Below are 18,436 nucleotides of genomic sequence, written 5' to 3' on the forward strand. Positions count from 1 at the left end.
TATTTATTTATTTATTTATTTTATTTATTTATTATTTGGCCTTTTTGAGACAGGGTCTCCCTGTAGCCTCAGCTAGCCTGGAACTCAACTATGTAGACTAGGCTGACCTCAAACTGACAGAGATCCCCGAGCCTCTGCCTCCTGAATGCTGGGATTAAAGGTGTGCACCACCACACTTGGCTTATTATTTTTATGTGTATGAGTGTATTGCCTGCATGTAGGTAAGTACACCTCTGTCATGCAATGCCCTTGGAGGTCAGAAGAGGGCGTCAGATCTCCTGGAAACTGGAGTTATGGATGGTTATTAGTTGTCATGTGAGTGCTGGAGCAGAATCCAGGTCCTTTACAAGAGCAGCCAGTGCTCTTAACCACTGAGCCATCTTCCAGCCTCTTTCAATTTTTTTCGGGGGGGGGGTCTTTTTGAAGCAGGGTCTCCTTGTAGCCCCAGCTGTCCTGGAACTCACTATGTACACCAGGCTGGCCTTGAACTCACAGAGATCTGCCTGCCTCTGCCTCCCAAGTGTTGGGACTACAGGTGTGTGCCACCATGCCCGGCTACCCCTTTCAATTTTTATGTGCTACATTGTTTTGATTTTTACAGTGACTATGTAGTATACTTCATAAAATTTAAAAACGTATTTATTTTTATTTATTTTATTTTTTTCTGTGTGTATTTTTATTTTATGTGTATGAGTGTTATGCCTGCATGTCGTGCAGTGCCCAAGGAGGATAGAAGAGGGCATTGGATCCTCTGGAACTGGAATTTTGGACAGTTGATAGAGGCCGTGTGGGTGCTTGGATTTGGGTGTTCTACAAGAATAGCCAGTGCTCTTAACCACTGGGCCATCTCTCCAGCCACATAAAAGTAATTTTTTTTTTTTTTTTTTTGGTCTTTTTTGAGATTGGGTCTCCCTGTAGCCCTAGCTGTCCTGGAACTCATTAGGTAGAACAGGCTGTCCTGGGAACTCAAAGATTTGCCTGCTTCTGCCTCCTGAGTGTTGGGATTAAAGGTGTGAGCCACCACCCCTGGCCCATAAAACTAATTTTAAAAATAGTACATATAGGGAGCTGCAGAGCTAGCTCAGTGGTTAAGAACACTGACTGTTCTTGCAGAAGACCTGGGTTCAAACCCCGGCACCCACATGACAGCTAACAACTGTCCGTAACTCCAGTTCCAAAGGATCCAACAGCCTCTTCTGTCCTCCGCGGGCATTGCACGATATGGGTACACTTTATCTACATGCAGGCAATACATGCATACACATAAAATTAATGAATAAAATATTTTAAAAAAAATAGTACACATAAACTGGGTGTGGTGGCCTAGTACATATAAGCCAGGCATGATTGCAATGCCTTTAATACCAGCACTCAGAAGGCAGACACAGGCCAATCTCTGTGAGTTCCCAGGACAGCCTGGTCTACCTAGTGAGTTCCAGGACAGTTGGGGCTACAGGGAGATCCTGTCTCAAAAAGACCAAAGAAAAAAGTACATATAGTATATCCTAGGTAGGCATGGTGGCACATACCTTTTCCCAGCACTGAAGAGGCAGAGGCAGGCAGAGCTCTGTGAGATTAGCCCAGCCTGATCTACATAGTGAGTTCCAGGACAGCTGGGGCTACAGGGAGACTGTCTTTAAAAAAAAAGTGGGGGGCAGGTTAGAGAGATGGTTCAGTGGTCAAGAGTACTGGATGCTCTTGCAGAGGACCCAGGTTCAGTTTCCAGCACTCACCCTATGGTGGCTGACATCCATCTGTAATTCCAGTTCTAGGGGATCTGACACCCTCTTCTGGCCTCTATGGATATTGTACCATACAGGTGCACTTACATATATGCAGGCAAAACACTCATACACACAAAATAAAGTATATTCCTGAGTGCTCCAATGAGTGGCAAAAGGGAAATCTCCAGAAACTTCTGAAGTTGTTTCTCTCTCTCTCACCTATAAAGTGGGGATAATGATAATACCTACCTCCTTAATTAGGGTTGTTTTGAAAATGAAATGAGTTGTCATAAGGAAGCACTTTAGAACAGTAGTAGTTGTTATCCTGAAGCCAAGAGCTGAAAGGCAAATGGAAGTCAGCTAGCTAGTCTGGTGTGTGTCACCATGCCTGCAATCCCAGCACTTGGGAGCTGGAGGCAGGAGGATAGAGTTCAAGGCTATCCTTAACTACATAGCTACATAGTAAGTTCAAGGCTAGCCTGGGCTAGATGAGACTCTCTCACAAAAGCAAACACTGGACATGATAGTGCACAGCTTTAATTCCAGCACTTTGGAGGCAGAGGCAGGCAGATATTTGTGAGTTCCAGGCTTGGTCAGCCAGAACTACGGTGTGTATGTTGGGTGGGTGGTGGGTGGTTTATTTTATTTTATTTTAATTCTTTGAAAATCCTAACTAGTTTATTGGGCTTGCTAACAGAGCATAAGGTGGAGGTTTATTTACAGAAGAGCAGGCACCCCCCACCCCATTTATGGCTGCACTGGAAAGTCCACACTCAAATATAGATCCTGTGAGTTGGGGGTGGGTGTTTTAAAAAGCTTGTTAAAGTCAGCCAGGGGTGGGAGAAGACTCTGGAAAAGGGAATACCACATGGATCATGGTTTCTCCTTAGCATCTCTCCACAGCGGGGAAACCTCAACACTCGGCTTAGGAAGCTAGATGAGCTGCAGGAGTTCAGTGCTATCGTCCTGGCTGTGGCTGGCCTACAGCGCCTGGGCTGGCAGAACCGGGTGGGACAGGTAGGGGCTGCCCCAGTCTACTTCCCACTTAATCTACATCCCCTTTTGCTTGTGCTATTTCTTGGCCATTCTCCTGGTAACTCTACAAGTCAGAAGTGACCCCAGGCTAGGGAGACTGGGATTAGAAGCCAGACTCTCACTTGTGCCTCCCCAGGCTGTTTAGCCAGATAGGCAACCAGATGTCACTGCTTTTGGACACTCCTACTTCACCCCTCTCTGTTCTGCCTTCACAGATCTTGCACCCAGAGGAATGCATGTATGCTGTAGGCCAGGTAAGCATGGCTGGAGAAGGCTTTGTTGATGTGCCCTTCCCTTTTGTTTTCTGGTCTCAGCAGATGCTAGTACATGCCTTTAATCCCAGCACTTGGGAGGCAGAGGCAGGCGGATCTCAGATTTCAAGGCCAGCTTGGTCTACTTAGTAGGTTCAGATAGCCAGGCTACATAGTGAGACCCTGTCTCAAGAAACAAACAAAAAACCTGGTCTTGGGCTGGAGAGATGGTGGCTAACAACTGGCTGTAACTCCAGTTCCAGGTGATCCAATACCCTCTTCTGACCTCCATGGCAGTGTACTTAAAGACATGCAGGCAATATACTCATACACATAAGTAAAAATATTGCCAGGGGTGGTGGTTCACAACTTTAATCCCAGCACTTGGGAGGCAAAGAGAGGCAGATCTCTGTGAGTTCAAGACTAGCCTGAGTCGATAGTGCATTCCATGCCAGCTGGGGCTACAGGGATCCTGTCTCAAAAAGACCAAAAAAACAAAACAAAACAAAACAAAAACCCCATTAACAATATTTAAAAAAAATAACTGGTCTTATAACATTTGGCATCTGCTTCCCCTGAATACAGTGTGCAGGGATGCAGGTAGAGGCAGGGTAGTTCCCATCCTCAGCTCCACTGATTGCTTTTCCTTCAGGGAGCCCTTGCGGTAGAAGTCCGAGCCAAGGACCAGTATATCTTGGATTTAGTGGGTGTGTTGCATGATCCTGAGACTCTTCTCCGCTGCATTGCTGAAAGGGCCTTCTTGAGGCACCTGGTAAGGCATGTGCGCCTCCTCTGGCCAGGTCTTGGGGAACTAGGAAGGGCATTTAGGGGGCATCTTTAATGAGTTACTGTGTACACGACCCAGCCTTTCTAGTTTGTGGTCACATGGTAGTAGTGAGGGCCCTTGGAGCTCATAGGAACTTCCCATTGCAGGAAGGGGGCTGCAGTGTGCCAGTAGCAGTGCATACAATGATGAAGGATGGGCAAGTAAGCAGGGAGTGGGGGAGGGGGGAGATGAGGGAGGGACTGTGGCATCTCTCCATGTGCACCCCAGGTGTCTAAGCAGTCCCTTCTCAGAACATGCTGAAGCAACCATTTTGTTTCCTAGCTGTACCTGACTGGGGGAGTCTGGAGTCTAGATGGCTCAGATAGCATGCAAGAGACCATGCAGGCTGCCATCCATTCTCCTCAGGTACGGAGTTCAGAGGACCAGGGAGGAATCAACAGACATGCTTGTAATCTTTCCTTTCATTCACCAAATCTTATCTCCTTCCTTCATCCAGGAAGATGATGGCCCAGAGGATGACCCACAGCTGGTAGGCATCACTGCCCACAATATTCCACGTGGAGCCCAGCTAGCTGCTGAGAATTTGGGCATCAGCCTGGCCAGCTTATTGCTGAACAAAGGGGCCAAGAACATCTTGGATGTTGCACGGCAACTTAATGATGCACACTAACTGGTCTGTGGGGCACAAGAACCCAAGTTGTCACTTTCCAGTGCCTGCATCTGGCTCTCAGTGCCCTGTGCTCCCTAATGGGGGAGACTGAACTGCAGGGTGTTGACTTCCAGACCTGCCTCACCTTGAGGCCTTGATGACTGCCTTTCTTTAATAGTTGGGGGCTTTAGAAAAAAGTCCATGCCAATCTTTGAATGTAAACAGTGCTATCAATAAACCAGCTCTGAATGTGGTTGTTTTGGAGGGGTTGGGGAAAAGATGAATAAATCTGGGACTTATGTTGCAAAGCATCTTTGTGTGTGTGTGTGTGTGTCTTCCTGTAGCCCCAGAAAGCAAGAGAAAGCAGCTTCCAACTCCTGTGGCCTGCCTCTCCAGTTAGGAGAGTCTATCTGTGAGATGGCCTCTCCCACTCCCACTGCAGTTATCTCTACAGCTCCACCAACCCCCATGGGATCAACCCAGGGCCTCACAGGCTAGGCATGTGCTCTACCACTGAGCTACAGCCCAGTCCAGGTCCTACATCTCGTCCAAAATAAAGACACTCCATTTAAAAAAAAACAACCAAACGATCCTTTAATAAACAAAATTAGCCCATTTAAACTCCCCAATACCTAAGGTTCTAGTCTAGGATGGGTTAGCTGCAAAATTCCAGTTCAAAGCCAGAGGCTCAGTCCAGACTGGGGTTCACTGACTTGTGCTGGTATCTGGGTGCTCGGGTCGACGAGTAGTATCTGGAGGAAAGGGGATGGCTAGGCCCGCTGCCAATCTCCTTCGGCGGGAACGCAACTCCGCTGTCCAGTCAGCTGGGAACCCGAGCTGCAGGCCTCGCCTCTCCGGAACGTCTTCCCAGACGGCGTGGGAAAGCCGTTCCTAAGTGTTTTGACCTGGCCGCACCACGGCTAAGAATGAAGATGGGGGGCGCTGACCTGAAAGCCCGGGGACCTGGAAGGGCGGGACTGAGGACCAAAGTGACCCATTTCTCCTCCATCGAAGTCTGGGGAGCCGGTCACTTCTGTCAAGTCCTGGCAAGGGCTAAGCACCGAGCAGGAGAAGACGTGCGGGCGGCAGCTGCGGAGGACTCGCCTTTCGGTGTGCCGGCCGCCTCTCAGCCTTGATGGCCCACCTCAGCCCCACGGGAGGCCAAGACTTCTAGAAGGTGCTGCCGCGGCCCCGGGGGGAGGGGAGGCCGCGAGGCATGGGGATGGGGACCAGGGAGGGGGCTCGGCCCGCCCGCACCCGGAGTGCCTCAGCTCTTTTCGTGAGGGACGTGCTGGCCCTGAAAAGGGCCTTTGTGGCGGTATGGGGAGGACCGGGCGGCCGCACTCAGTACTCCTGCGAGGCCTGGGTGGCCTTCTTGCCACCCGCCGGCGCCTTGGGCCCCACCGTGGCGCTGGTCTTCTTGGGCAGCAGGACGGCCTGGATGTTGGGCAGGACGCCGCCCTGCGCGATCGTCACGCCGCCCAGCAGCTTGTTGAGCTCCTCGTCGTTGCGGATGGCCAGCTGCAGGTGGCGGGGGATGATGCGCGTTTTCTTGTTGTCGCGGGCCGCGTTGCCCGCCAGCTCCAGGATCTCGGCGGTCAAATACTCCAGCACGGCCGCCAGGTAGACCGGCGCACCAGCACCCACGCGCTCAGCGTAGTGACCCTTCCGCAGCAGCCGGTGGACGCGGCCCACGGGGAACTGGAGGCCGGCGCGGGACGAGCGCGACTTGGCCTTAGCGCGGGCCTTACCGCCAGTCTTGCCACGGCCAGACATGGTGAGCGAGGTAGAACGCAAAAAGAGCGCCTCAGGGAAACAAAACCGCCAACTGCCAAACGCCGCAGTCAACTGTCGACCCTCACGCGGGGTCGCGCTTATAAGCGGCCAGGACACGCCCCGGACCCTCCTGATTGGCTTTTTTCTTTAATACCCGCCTATGGTTGGTCGCGATTAACCCTTAGGTGACGCGATCCGGCCGAGAGAGCGAGCCCAGCGATTGGTCCAATTTGAAAACCCTTTACCCGGGGGAAAAAAGCAGGGCGGAGTGGCGGCACGTAAGCCGCTGAGCACCCCCGGCTGTGGCCAATTCGCGCAAAGCGCGCGAAGTTTAAACGCTACGGCCGCGGAGCAGAACCGGAAGATGAAGAGGGTGGAGCCTGGAGCCACCTTTCCGGTCTCTGGCCTAGCTAGGGCTTCAGAGGAAAAGGGTGTGCACTACAACTACCTTCCTTCCAAGTCAGAGCACTTCCCAATTCCGCAAAGGGAAAAGGGTAAGAGATGAGCACTCCAGAGTGTTCGGTCCTATGCCAGACAACTGAACGTTACGGCCCTTCGTGATACCTGAAGTGTCAGAATTTTATTTATTTGATCTTTTTGAGACAAGGTTTCCCTGTAGCCCGAGCTGACCTGGAACTCGTTATGTAGACCAGGCTTGCCTCAATCTCAGAGATCCACCTTTTTCTGCCTTCCGGGTGCTGGGATTAAAGGTATGTACCACCATGTCCGGCTAATGTGTCCGGTTTTTTTTTTTGTTTGTTTTTTTTGGTCGTTCTTTGAAACAGGGTCTCAGCTGGCCTGGAACTCGCTATGTAGACCAGGCTGGCCTGGAACTCACAGAGATCCACCTGCTTCTGACTCCCAAATGCTGGAATTAAAGGCATGTACCACTATGCCCGGCTATATGTCAGTATTTTAATATTTACGCAACACATTGTCTTGTCTCAGTTCTGTCGCTTTTGAAGAAGGATCTGATGGGGCAGAGATTGGAGTCATTTTGGAAAAGATACCCACCCCAACTTTTCCAATCTAGCCTAAAATGCTCAAATAAAAAATATAGCCAGGCATGGTGGCACATACCTTTAATCCCAGCACTCTGGAAGTAAAGGCAGGCAGATTTCTGTAAATTCAAGGCCAGTGAGCTGTCTCTAAATAAATAGGGCCTGAGAGACAGTTTAGAGGGTAAAGGCAGCCAGGTAGGTTTGGTAGCACACACCTTTAATCACAGCATTTGGGAGGCAGAAGCAGGTGGATCTCTGTGAAATTAAGGCCAGCCTGGTCTGCATAGTGTGAGTGCCAGGCCAGCTGGGACTACAGGGAGACCCTGCCTCAAAAAGAAAAAAAAAAAAAAAAAAAATGGTGGCACTTGCCACCAAGCCTGACTCCAGAGTTTGATTCCTGAGACTCACAGGGTGGAAGGAGACAGCCAGTAAGTTATCTGACCTCACACACATAACACATACGCACACCTATAAACATACAATAAATATAATTAAAAATATATATCAAATTGGGGATATGGCTCAGTTGTAGAACACTTGTTCAGTATGAGAGCACTCTGGGTTCAATCCCCAAGCACTTCAAAGTAAAAAAAAGGGAAATATACCTATAAGAACAAGTAAAAAGCAACACTTTATTGTCATCATTTTGAGCATTTGGCCCCGCCTCTGCTCTTACTGATCAGAACACTTAATTTTATAATCAAATGTAAAGCCACCTTGGAGTATGTGGCCCTAGCCCTAGCCTAGTCCAAATTCTCTCTCAAGGTCAAAGCATATTCCTTTTAGAGTCAGGACTCTGAAAGTTAAGTTGTGAATATTTGCATAAAAGCTGCTACATCCCACCTTATGAGGTTGCAAAGACAGTCATAAAGGGATAGAGTGGCAAGTTAAAGAAAGCCATAGGCAAAGTCCAATTAATAGTCTAGAGGGCAATAAAGTCCCCGGGTATCAATAATCACAGGTGAGAGGAAATGCTTAGAACAAACTAGAGGAGAGCAAATAGTGGGAGAGGCCTGAGCCAAAGGTAGTCTTGGACCAGAGAGAGGTTTGGCCTTGGGTCAGGAGAACCCCTGGAGACTGTGAGGTAAAGTTCAATCTTCAGGGAACTCAGACGTCATAAAAGAGTCGGACAAGCTGGTAACGAATGGAGAAGGTGACAGCACTGCTCAGGATCTGCAAGAAAAAATGGATTAGAATGAGAACCAAAGAGAAAGAGGAGATCTATATAAATCCCACCTTTAACCTTACCTGCAGCAGCAGCAGGAGTAATGTGAGGTTTCTCTCATGTATGGGACCAAAGACTTTAAGTAGCAAGTTGATGAGTGTCATGTTGTTACACTCAGTGAAGGCACCATCCTCATTCTCACCCTGGTGGACTGTCACTAGCTGGAGGTTCTCCGCTACCTGAAGGGACCAGAGGTGAAGACAACTTCAGTTACATTTCTGGAACAGGGATCTGACTTGATGTTTTAAGCTTCTCTTGGATCTAAGATAGCTCTAGGTTTCCCATTACCCAAGTAAAGGATGGTGGCCTGGGGCCTTACCTCCTTGTTACCTTGTTACCTTTAAAATAAAGGTGCCCAAGGAAGAGAGGCTCTTGGTCTTGAACTTGGAATAGCTCATCTCCAGTTTGCCTGTCTTGGTATTGAGTCTGCAGGGGGAAGATCATTTTATATAATTGGATCACTACCCAAAGACCAGTCTACCCTCTGGTTAATAACTAAGAAAAGACTGGCATGATGGTGCATGTCTTTAGTCCCAGCACTCAGGAGGCAGAGGCAGACTGATCTCTGTGAGTCTGAGACCAGCTAGGGTTACATGAGTCCCTGTCTCAAAAAAACAAAATAAACAAAAAACCCAAACAACCCCTCCCCCGAAAAAACCCCAAAACCAACCAAACAAAACCCAAGAGGAGTTTTGAAGATGGAAGTAAGTAAGCTCTGTGGCTTACTTCTGTAAGATCAAAATTGTTGTAAACATTATGCATTATGTCAGCAAATGTGCTTTGTAAATTACAAAGGGAAATCCACATAGGTTATCCCCTCTTCTTTGCCCCCTCCTTTTGCACAGGTTGGCTTTAACTATCCCAAGTGAGATGCTATGATGTCCCTTCTAAGCCCTGGAGTGGCTACCTGGGTATACGGTGTCGAGGGCAGGGGATGATATGAAAGAGCTGAGGCAGTGAGTAGAGGAAGTTGAACACCTGTGGCAGGAAGAAGAGCAGCATGGTCTTGCTGAAGTGTCCCAAGATGCCCACCACGGCAAAGGTCATGCCAGCAAAGTAACAGAAGGTATCTCCCACAAACACTTGTGACGGGTACCTGCATGGAAGAGAGAATCTGAGCCAATGGCAAGAGGCATTACTAATCTTTTCTCTTGTACGCTCACTTTTGGCAATGGGCTAGCCCTGACCCAAGTTCTAAGAGAAAAGCTATTCCAGAAACTCTGTAGGACCCAAGGCCTCCAATTCATCTATTTTGGGGGTTCCATAGCATTTATTCCCAAGTGCTGTGGGATAGACAATAATTTTACAGTACTACCAGCCTGCATATGTAGCTTTGTGGTAAAGTACTTGCCTAGCATGTACAAGGTGATAATTTCTAGCACTGTGTGTTCGGGGCAGGGGGAGTTAAGTGAGACTGGTAGCACAGGTCTATAATTCAGCTACTCTGGAGATTGAAGGCAGGAGGAGCACAAGTTCAAGTTCAGCCTTGGCTAGAGAGTGAGTTCAAGGCCAGCCTGAGCAACTTAATGAGACTGCCATCTCAAAAAGTAAAAAGAGGGGCTGGAGAGATGGCTCAGTGGTTAAAAGCACTAGTTGCTCTTGCAGAGGATCCAGCTTCAGTTCCAAACACCCATATGGTGGCTAACAATAGTTCTTAATTCCAGTTGCAGAGGATTTGATACCCTCTTCTAGCTTTTGTGGGCACTGCATGACATGGGCCTTACATACATGTAGGCAAAACATTCATACACATAAAATAAAAAGTAAAAAGAGAGCTAGCGGTAGAGCTCACTGATAGAGTGCTTGCCTGGCACTGGTGAGATCCTAGATTCAATCTCCTGTATCATCAAAAAAAAATCCAGAAAAAAAAACCCCAAAAACAATGGAAAAAATAATGTCAGAATACTACCAGTGGAAGACCCAGAAAACACTCAGAAAGGCATGCACAATTTTAGTCTCTTCATTAGGAGCTAAGTTATAATCAAGACTATCTCTGCCACATATTCTAATGGCTTTCTCTCTTGACCACAGGCCTACTTACCAGTTATGGTACAGCAATCCCAATGTAGTAAAAAAAAATGGTATCATGAAGTAGAGGGAAAACACATGGTCATCCCGGTAATCACCTTGGAAGCAGAGGAAAGAGAAAGAAACAATGAATACCTACTTCCCTACATGCATTGGTCCTGTTTTTGTCTGTGTCTAAGTTCTGTTCCCAGTCATTAGGAACAGATTGCCCAAGTTACTTTCAAGAACCAACTCCAAGATGGGGGGTGAAGATAGCACATGCCTTTTTTTTTTTTTTTTTTTTGGAGACAGAGTCTCCCTGTAGCCTCAGCTGTCCTGGAACTCACTATGTAGACCAGGCTGGCCTTGAACTCAGAGATCTGCCTGCCTCTGCCTCCCGAGTGCTGGGATTAAAGGCATGTGCCATCACACCCGGCTGTACATGCCTTTTTAAAAAAAATATTTTATGGGGCTAGAGAAATGGCTCAGCAGTTAAGAGCACTGACTGCTCTTGCAGAGGATCCGGGTTCGATTCCCAGCACCTATGTGGTGGCTATGGACCGTTCTTAACTCCAGTTCCAGGGGAATCTGAAGCCCTCTTCTGACCTCTGTGGTGTTGCATGACATGGGTGCACTCACATACATGCAGGCCATACACTCATACAAGTAAAATAAAAATAATAAAAGTAAAAAAAAAAATATTTATGGGGCCTGGAGAGACTTTTAAAAATTTATTTTATTTACTATTTTTATTTTATGTGTATGAGTGTATGGCCTGCATGTAGGTAGGTGCACCTGTTGTACAGTGCCCAGGGAGGTCAGAAGAGGGTGCGGATCCCCAGGAACTGAAGGTATGGATGGCTGTTAGCCACCATGTGGGTGCTGAGAATCGAGCCCAGGTCCTCTGCAAGAGAGGCCAGTGGATAGCACACACCTTTAATCCCAGCACTTGGGAGGCAGAGGCAGGTGGATCTCTGTGAGTTCAAGGCCAGCCTGATCTACATAGTGAGTTCCAGGACAGCTGGGGCTACAGGGAGACCCTGCCTCAAAAAGACAAAAAATAAAAAATAAAAAAAAGAAGCAAACAAAAAGAACCAACTCCATCCCATCCAACCCTCACTGGTTTCCAGCTTCCTGTGTAGCAGAGTCTCCTGATCTCCTTTCTTCCACTTCCCAAGTGGCTGGGATTACAGTTAGATGGCACCATGCCCCATCTCTAACTTCCCCTTTCATTTCACCCAACAATTCCCAGTACTCTACCACTTTCCTGGAATCTTCAAAAAAGCCAGTGACAGTCTTGAAGATGGTTTAGAAATTCTAGTTTATGTTTGAATACCAGTTTTACTTCCTGTATGTGTGAATTTGACATGAATGTCTTTAAGCTTCCATTTTCTCATCTGTAAAATCGGGTGACACCTGTCACACATTACATTATTTAAATGAGATACATTACAAAATTTAAATGAGGGGCTGGAGAGATGGCCCAGCAGTTAAGAACACTGGTTGTTCTTGCAGAAGACCCAGGTTTGAATCCCAGCACCCACATGGCAGCTAACAACTGTCCGTAACTCCAGTCCCAGGGGATCCAACAGCCTCTTCTAACCTCCGCGGCCATTGCACGACACCAGTGCACTCACCTACACACAGGCAATACATACATACACATAAAATAGAAAAAAAAAAAATTAAATGAGATATTTTAAAAGTGTTTAGCTTTAAGCTAGGGGTGATGACACATACCTTTAATCCCAGCACTCAGATCTATGTGAGTTCATGGCCAGTCTGTTCTACACAGTTTCAGGCTAGTCAGGGCTACATAGTAAGACCCTGCCTCAAAGCAATGTAGAGCTTTAATAACAATTTGTTGATATCCATCAGCTAAAGACTATGAGAAACATACTAATAGATGTGCTCTGAAACTGAGGGCTAACAGAAAACAGGAGCAATTCTCTGACTGACCATTTTAACTATTCTAATCTAAGTAGGAAGAAGCCAGGTAATGGTAGCACATGCCTGTAATCCGAGCACTTGGGAAACAGAGAGAAGAAAAATCATTGGTTTTAGGTCAGGCAGGGCTATACAGTCAGATTTTGTCTCAAAATCACAAAACAAAAAGATATAGGAAGAACTGAGCTGCTGCTGGAATGGAGTTGTATTCTCTCACAGTAGCTGAGAATGATCTTGGTCATTTTTATGTTGCTTATGTTCTTATGGGTTTTTCTGCATTCAGACATAATTATGGAGGGAAGATCTGGGTTTTGTCTTTTCCGTCGTGGTCAAAGAATGACCTCTCTGATGCCAGAGTTCTGTGAAACTATGTCCAATAGAAATGGTCTTCTCTTGTAGAGGCCCCGGGTTTGGTTCCAAGCACCCACATGGTATCTCAAAACCACCTATAACTCCAGTTCCAAGGGATCCAATGCCCTCTTCTGGTCTCTGTGGACACCAGGCACACACACAGTGTGTGTGTGTGTGTGGGTGAAACACATAAATCTTTCTTAAAAAAATAAATTATGGTCTAGCTATTCATGGCAATCCAGCTATAAATGGCAGTACTGTGATTTTTTTTTTTTCTTTTTGGTCTTTTTGAGACAGGCTCTCCCTGTAGTCCCAGCTGGCCTGGAACTCACTACGTAGACCAGGCTGGCCTTGAACTCACAGAGATCTGCCTGCTTCTGTCTCCCAAGTGCTGGGATTCAAGGTGTGCTCCACGATGTCCAGCAGCACTGTGTTTCTTTCTCTGTTTAATAACTCATTATTATTTGCTTACCTATATTTTTTTTGTTCCCTTCACCCAGGAATTTTCCAAATCCACATATCAGGCAATTCCCTCAACACTAGACTTCCCTGTCTCCCTATCCCTAATCTCACCTACCTTCCAGCTCCACCAGGTTGAAGACAATGATAGAAGCAGAGATGACTAGTGACTGGCCAGCCTCTAAGCCATTAATTCCTGCTAGAATGTTGATGGCATTGGTACAAAACACAGCAAGCAATCCCATGTAGACATAGTACAGGATCCCTGGGGGAGACACAGTGAAAAGCAGTGCACCAAGGAAAGTAGGATTTATGGATATTATTCTGAGAACAGAGCACAAGATTAATGACCACCAAAAAGGAACTGAGTAAGCTAGGCCTGGTGGCACAGGCCTGTAATACCAGCTACTTGGAAGTTTGGGCCAGGAGGATCACAAGTTTAAGTTCTGCCTGGGCTTACAGACTAAGTTCAAGTCAACTTAGTATGACCCTGTTTTGAAATCTTAAAAATTAATAAAAGCCAGTGTGGTGGTGCATGCTTGTTAAGTTAGCTCTCCAGAGGTAGAGGCAGGAAGATCTTGAGGTCAAAGCCAGCCTGGACTATACAGGAAAACTGTGTCTAAAAAAATAAGCTGGGAATATAGCAATAGAGTGCTTGCCTAGCAATCATGAGGCCTTGGGGTCAATCCCTTGTACAGGAAAGAAGAGAAAGAGGGAGTGAGGAAGGCAGGCAGGGAAGAGGAGAGAAAAAGATCTGAGCAAACGCAGGGACAGAACAGGAAGTCTTGGGGGATATGGAGAACCAGGAAGGGGTTTTATTGGTATCTCAGAGTTAGGGCACCCTGAGGTTGGCGTGGTAGTGGCAGGGCTACTCACCCAAGTCCAAATGCAGGCCAAGAATCCAGCGGAAGGGCTTGGGTACCACAATGGTTGTGTTGCCAAAGTTGGTGAAATAGACCATGAGCAGAGGTAGTGAGGCAGCTGTGGGCAGCAGCAGCTTATGGCGCCAGCGCAGGTTCAGTACGTCATCGGCAAAGCCCAGGAAAATCATGCAGCAGATGGCAAGGAGGGCACCTATCAGGGCCACAAACTGGGGGAGGCTCGGGCAAGTCATGACTCAAGCCCACTCCCACTCCACCTTCCAAGAATCCCTCATTTCAATTTTATTCTTTTCCGTTTTGGAGTTAGGGATTGAACCCAGGGTCTTGCACATATTAAAGAAGCACTCTAAAACTGAGCTACATCCGTAGTCCAAGAATTCGTGCCTTTTCAGTTGGGTCCCCAGCCCCCTCCTCATAAATCCAAATAACCCCAACTCTCTCAAGTACCTTCCCAGCCCCAGCCAACCATCCCCAGTAATCCACTTACTTCATGGTGGGGGAATGCCTTACACTGCTCCTCCACAAAGCAGTTCAGGAAGGGGAAAGGAATGAAGCAGAAGAGGATGATAAGGAAAACAGCACCGCTGATCACTCCCTGGGACTCTGGGCTATGGCCCAGCAGCAAGCGGTGCAGGAGGAAGAGGAAAGGGGCGTGGTTACAGTAATCCAAAGTGGCTTTCTTCTAAGGGTTTGGTTTTGTTTCTTTGGAAGGTGCTCAAGGAAGAGTATCCACTGCTAGACTATCTTATATACCCAACATTCCCAATCCATCCTTCCCCAGGATAAGCAGTTCTGCCTATCACTTCCTAGACTTCTGGATAGCCTAGGTTAGCTTTGGGGCCAGCACACAGTCAAGCACCTCAGTCCTCACTCCTGTCCAGCACACCCAGGCCCCCTATCCCAGGACACGGGTTTACCGTTACTCACATCTGCTGCCGGCTGAGCTTGTTGAGGTCCTGGCCACAGAGCCGCGCGGCGATAAAGTGACTACGGAAGGCAGGGATAAGGGTGACAGTAGCCACAAATCCCAGCAGCGAGCCGAACAAATTTACCAGCAGCGGCAGCGGCAATTCCGGGAAGGCCGACATGGTGACCCGCCGCGAGCCCCGCTCCGCCGCCTACTCAGCTAAGGCAGAAGACCCGTGGCCTCGGGGGTCGGGAGTGCAGCTCCCACACAAGCAAAGTATTCCCACGCCAGCTGGAGCAAAACCCAACTACGACCTGACCCTCCCTCCTGACCCGCAAGAGATTCAGTGAAGCAACCTCGGCTCAGCCCTGCTACACCTAACTACTGTTTCCGCCCGGATCTTAATGGCACACGCACAGTCGCCGCTGAAGATGGAGGCACCATTTTTAATACGGGCACACAGACCGATCAGTGGTGTTATTTTGAAGTACATTTTTGTTCGAGAGTACAGGCATCATTACAGTTCTGGGAAAATGGAAGAAAGATGAGAAGTGTGGATACCCTCCCAATATCATATATTGTAAAGCTCGCAGCGGAAATACGCTTTGCCCATTTCCAACATGAATGCCTCTTCGTACCACGTGTCTCACACTGCTGGTTCTGGAGTTCCACGTCGTCCCCGCAGGTCAGGCTTAAAGGGCCATACTCTGTGCTCAATCTGGGACGCCTTGGGGCTGGAAACGTGGGCTATAGAAAGCCGGCGGTGGGCAGAAGGAAAGAGTGTGTGGAGCCACACCTGCTCTTTTGTCGAAAACCTGATGCCAACACAACGGTTCCCAGCAACGCTGCCACAATTTGAAGGGATGATCTAAATTCTAAAGCACAGTCATTCGAAAAGCCCCTCCCACTCTTTTTCTTGTTCATGATCCAGGTACTTTTTTTCTCAACAACCCACCCACCTTCTGCCTCCACTGTAGCAGTTAGTTGCCGGGCAACCCACGGATATGTTTCGCCACTGATGGAACTGTTTGTGCGTTCAGGCCTTGTATTTAACCAGGAACTTTAACTTGGCGTTGGATCACTAAAATTGTGCTAAACTTTTAAAACGCGGAAAGACTGAAGCACTGGAAAGCCAGGGAGGCAGGAGAGCCAGACCACATCTCCCGTGAGCCTGCGGGTCTCCCTGTAGGTTTTTTGTTTGACACCTGTTTCTCTGCAAGTAATAGTTCACCCGAATCTAGAGCTCTTAGGTGACAAATGTTTTCTTTTCTTAGAGAAGAAATTCACTCAGAGATGACTCACATTCTGTTCATGCCTTTGAATATCGAATGCTCCAAGAGTCAGAGTGGGATTGACTCTCTTTAGGTCAAAGATAATCTTTCCTTTAAGTTTTTTAAATTTTATTTATTGTTTCTTATTTTATGTGTATGAGTGTTTTCCCTGCATGTATGTAAGTGCACCTGTGTTGTGCAATGCCTGGAGAGGTCAGAAGAGGACGAGGATCCCCTGAAACTGGAGATCCTCAACAAGTTACAGAGGGTGGTTAGCCACCATGTAAGTGCTGGAAACCAAACTCAGGTCCTTTGTAAGAGCAGTCAGCACTCTTAACTGCTGAGCCATCTCTCCAGCCCTAGTCTTTCCTTTTCCTCAAAATTAGGTATGAAATATTCCTTCTACTTAAAGGTGGTTCTTATCAACAACAGGCCCATATACATCACACACACACACACACACACACACACACACACACACACACACACACAAACCCAGTAATTTACTTGATAGTATACTAAGTTTTGTTTTTCTGTGTGTGTGTGTGAACATGCACTAGGGAGGCAAATGTTTTCTTTTCCACCTGGTATCCCCATGGGGCTAAGGATACAAAGATAACTGTGTACAAGGCAACATCAAACATAATGAGTGAGTCAAGAAGAGATGGAGAGGGCAATAGGTGCACATGGAAGGAGTTGTAACCAGAGGAAATGAGAGAACCTTTTAAAGACATTATCTTAAAAGCTGGGCATGGTGGTGCATGCCTTTAATCCCAGAACTTCGAAGGCAGAGGCAGGTGGACCTTTGAAAGTTCAAGGCCAGCCTGGTCTACATAGTGAGTCTCAGGGCACCTGGAGCTTCAGGGAAACCCTGTCTCAAAAAGACTGAAAAAAAAAGATAATATCTTAAAAGAGTTCAGTGGTGGTAGGGTAGAAGGGAAGGAAGGGTCTTCCAGAGAGAACAGGATGCAAGGAACAGGTGGAAAGTAGGAGCTTACACAATCCCCAGAGGAGGGAGCACTGTTATCTTGTCGACCAGGAGTAGCCTGAGACTCCCTGGATGTGTGAGTGACAGTCTGTGTCTCCTACTATTTTTATTTATTTATTTATTTTTAATTTGGAAGCCAATCCTAATCTTTTTCAACCTGGTTTAAGCCCTAAAATCTCTGTCTTTCTTCTCCAGAGATCATTATCCCACCTGCCCACCTACCCAGGAGGGTAAGAGGACTTGTTTAAAGACAAAGCACTGGGGATTTATCATCTACATATACATGTTATCATCAGAAATGGTTACTTGGATACTTGTCATATAATTTGAATAATTTTACTCCCATGACAGTAAGTGCTCTGTTGATTATCAGAATAATTGGAGAGAGAAACAAATACATGGCTCACTTGAAATTCTGTGCTTTTTCTGTTAATACTTCAAAGCATTTGCTTGAATCCTGAAGCGCAATCATGGGGACTCACAGATCTACTGAGTTGTGATTGTCCCTACGCTAAGCAGTCTAAGATGCACATCTATTAAGCAGCCCTGAATGCCTCCCAGTAAGCAAGGCCAGCTCACTGTTAAATCAATTGCCTGACAAAAGCATGTCTCAAAAATGTTTTAGGGTGCTTAAGAAGACTACATGATAGCTCTGGAAAGTCTAGGGCTCTAGCAATTGCAAGACCGTATTTGTGACTGTCCTTTTCTTCCTTTCTCCTATCATTCTAGCTAGCAAAAGTCATTAGCTGGGACACTCACACCTTTAGCTCCAGCACTTGAGAGGCAGAGGCAAGTGGATCTCTGAGTTCGAGGCCAACCTGGTCTACATAGGAAATTCTAGGCCAGTTAGAACTACACAGTGAGACCCTGTTTCAATAAAACAATGAAACAAGGTCCTGGAGAGATGGCTCAGCGGTTAAGAGCACTGACTGCTCTTGCAGAAGACCTGGGTTCGATTCCCAGCATCCACATGGTGGCTACGAACCCTCCTTAACTCCAGTTCCAGGGGAATCTAATGCCCTCTTCTGACCTCGGCATTGCATGACATGGGCGCACTCACATACATGCAGGCAATACACTCATACACATAAAATAAAAATATTAAATAAAATATATTAAAAAAACGATGAAGCCAGGCATGGTGGTGCATGCCTTTAATCCCAGCACTCAGGAGGCA

General features: G+C 47.3%; 3 protein-coding genes across 7 annotated transcripts in view; 1 reads left to right on the forward strand and 2 right to left on the reverse strand.

The window, feature by feature from the left end:
- Hmbs (hydroxymethylbilane synthase) overlaps nt 1-4,749 on the forward strand; it is an 11,551-nt gene extending 6,802 nt beyond the window's left edge. Inside the window, exons 9-14 of the mRNA XM_008825964.3 lie at nt 2,628-2,741; nt 2,975-3,013; nt 3,663-3,782; nt 3,944-3,997; nt 4,119-4,202; nt 4,294-4,749. Coding sequence (XP_008824186.1) covers nt 2,628-2,741; nt 2,975-3,013; nt 3,663-3,782; nt 3,944-3,997; nt 4,119-4,202; nt 4,294-4,467 — 585 coding nt within the window. The 3' untranslated portion in view covers nt 4,468-4,749. The remainder of the gene's footprint in view (nt 1-2,627; nt 2,742-2,974; nt 3,014-3,662; nt 3,783-3,943; nt 3,998-4,118; nt 4,203-4,293) is intronic.
- A 264-nt stretch (nt 4,750-5,013) lies between these two features.
- LOC103727888 (histone H2AX) lies at nt 5,014-6,305 on the reverse strand. Its single transcript, XM_008825966.3, has one exon. The coding sequence runs from the start codon at nt 6,220-6,222 to the stop codon at nt 5,791-5,793; it is 432 nt and encodes a 143-aa protein (XP_008824188.1). The 5' UTR covers nt 6,223-6,305; the 3' UTR covers nt 5,014-5,790.
- Nucleotides 6,306-7,825: 1,520 nt separating this feature from the next.
- Nucleotides 7,826-15,392, reverse strand: Dpagt1 (dolichyl-phosphate N-acetylglucosaminephosphotransferase 1). 5 transcript variants are annotated; one of them, XM_008825968.3, is made up of 9 exons: nt 15,021-15,392; nt 14,581-14,701; nt 14,089-14,302; nt 13,331-13,477; nt 10,490-10,574; nt 9,356-9,544; nt 8,787-8,874; nt 8,472-8,627; nt 7,826-8,396 (listed from the first exon to the last, which is right to left on the reverse strand). In XM_008825968.3, exons 1-9 carry the CDS (start codon nt 15,179-15,181, stop codon nt 8,331-8,333), a joined length of 1,227 nt encoding a protein of 408 aa, XP_008824190.1. In that variant the 5' UTR covers nt 15,182-15,392; the 3' UTR covers nt 7,826-8,330. The 5 variants fall into 5 exon arrangements, with proteins under 5 accessions (XP_008824190.1, XP_029415988.1, XP_017651837.1 ...); XM_029560128.1 differs by having other exon boundaries at nt 14,089-14,286; nt 14,581-14,604; nt 15,021-15,155; XM_017796348.2 differs by having other exon boundaries at nt 14,581-14,604; nt 15,021-15,155.
- Between the last annotated feature and the right edge of the window lie 3,044 nt (nt 15,393-18,436).

The sequence above is a fragment of the Nannospalax galili genome, unplaced genomic scaffold, assembly GCF_000622305.1.
Source record: "Nannospalax galili isolate Female #2095 unplaced genomic scaffold, S.galili_v1.0 scaffold229, whole genome shotgun sequence".
Classification (NCBI taxonomy): domain Eukaryota; kingdom Metazoa; phylum Chordata; class Mammalia; order Rodentia; family Spalacidae; genus Nannospalax; species Nannospalax galili.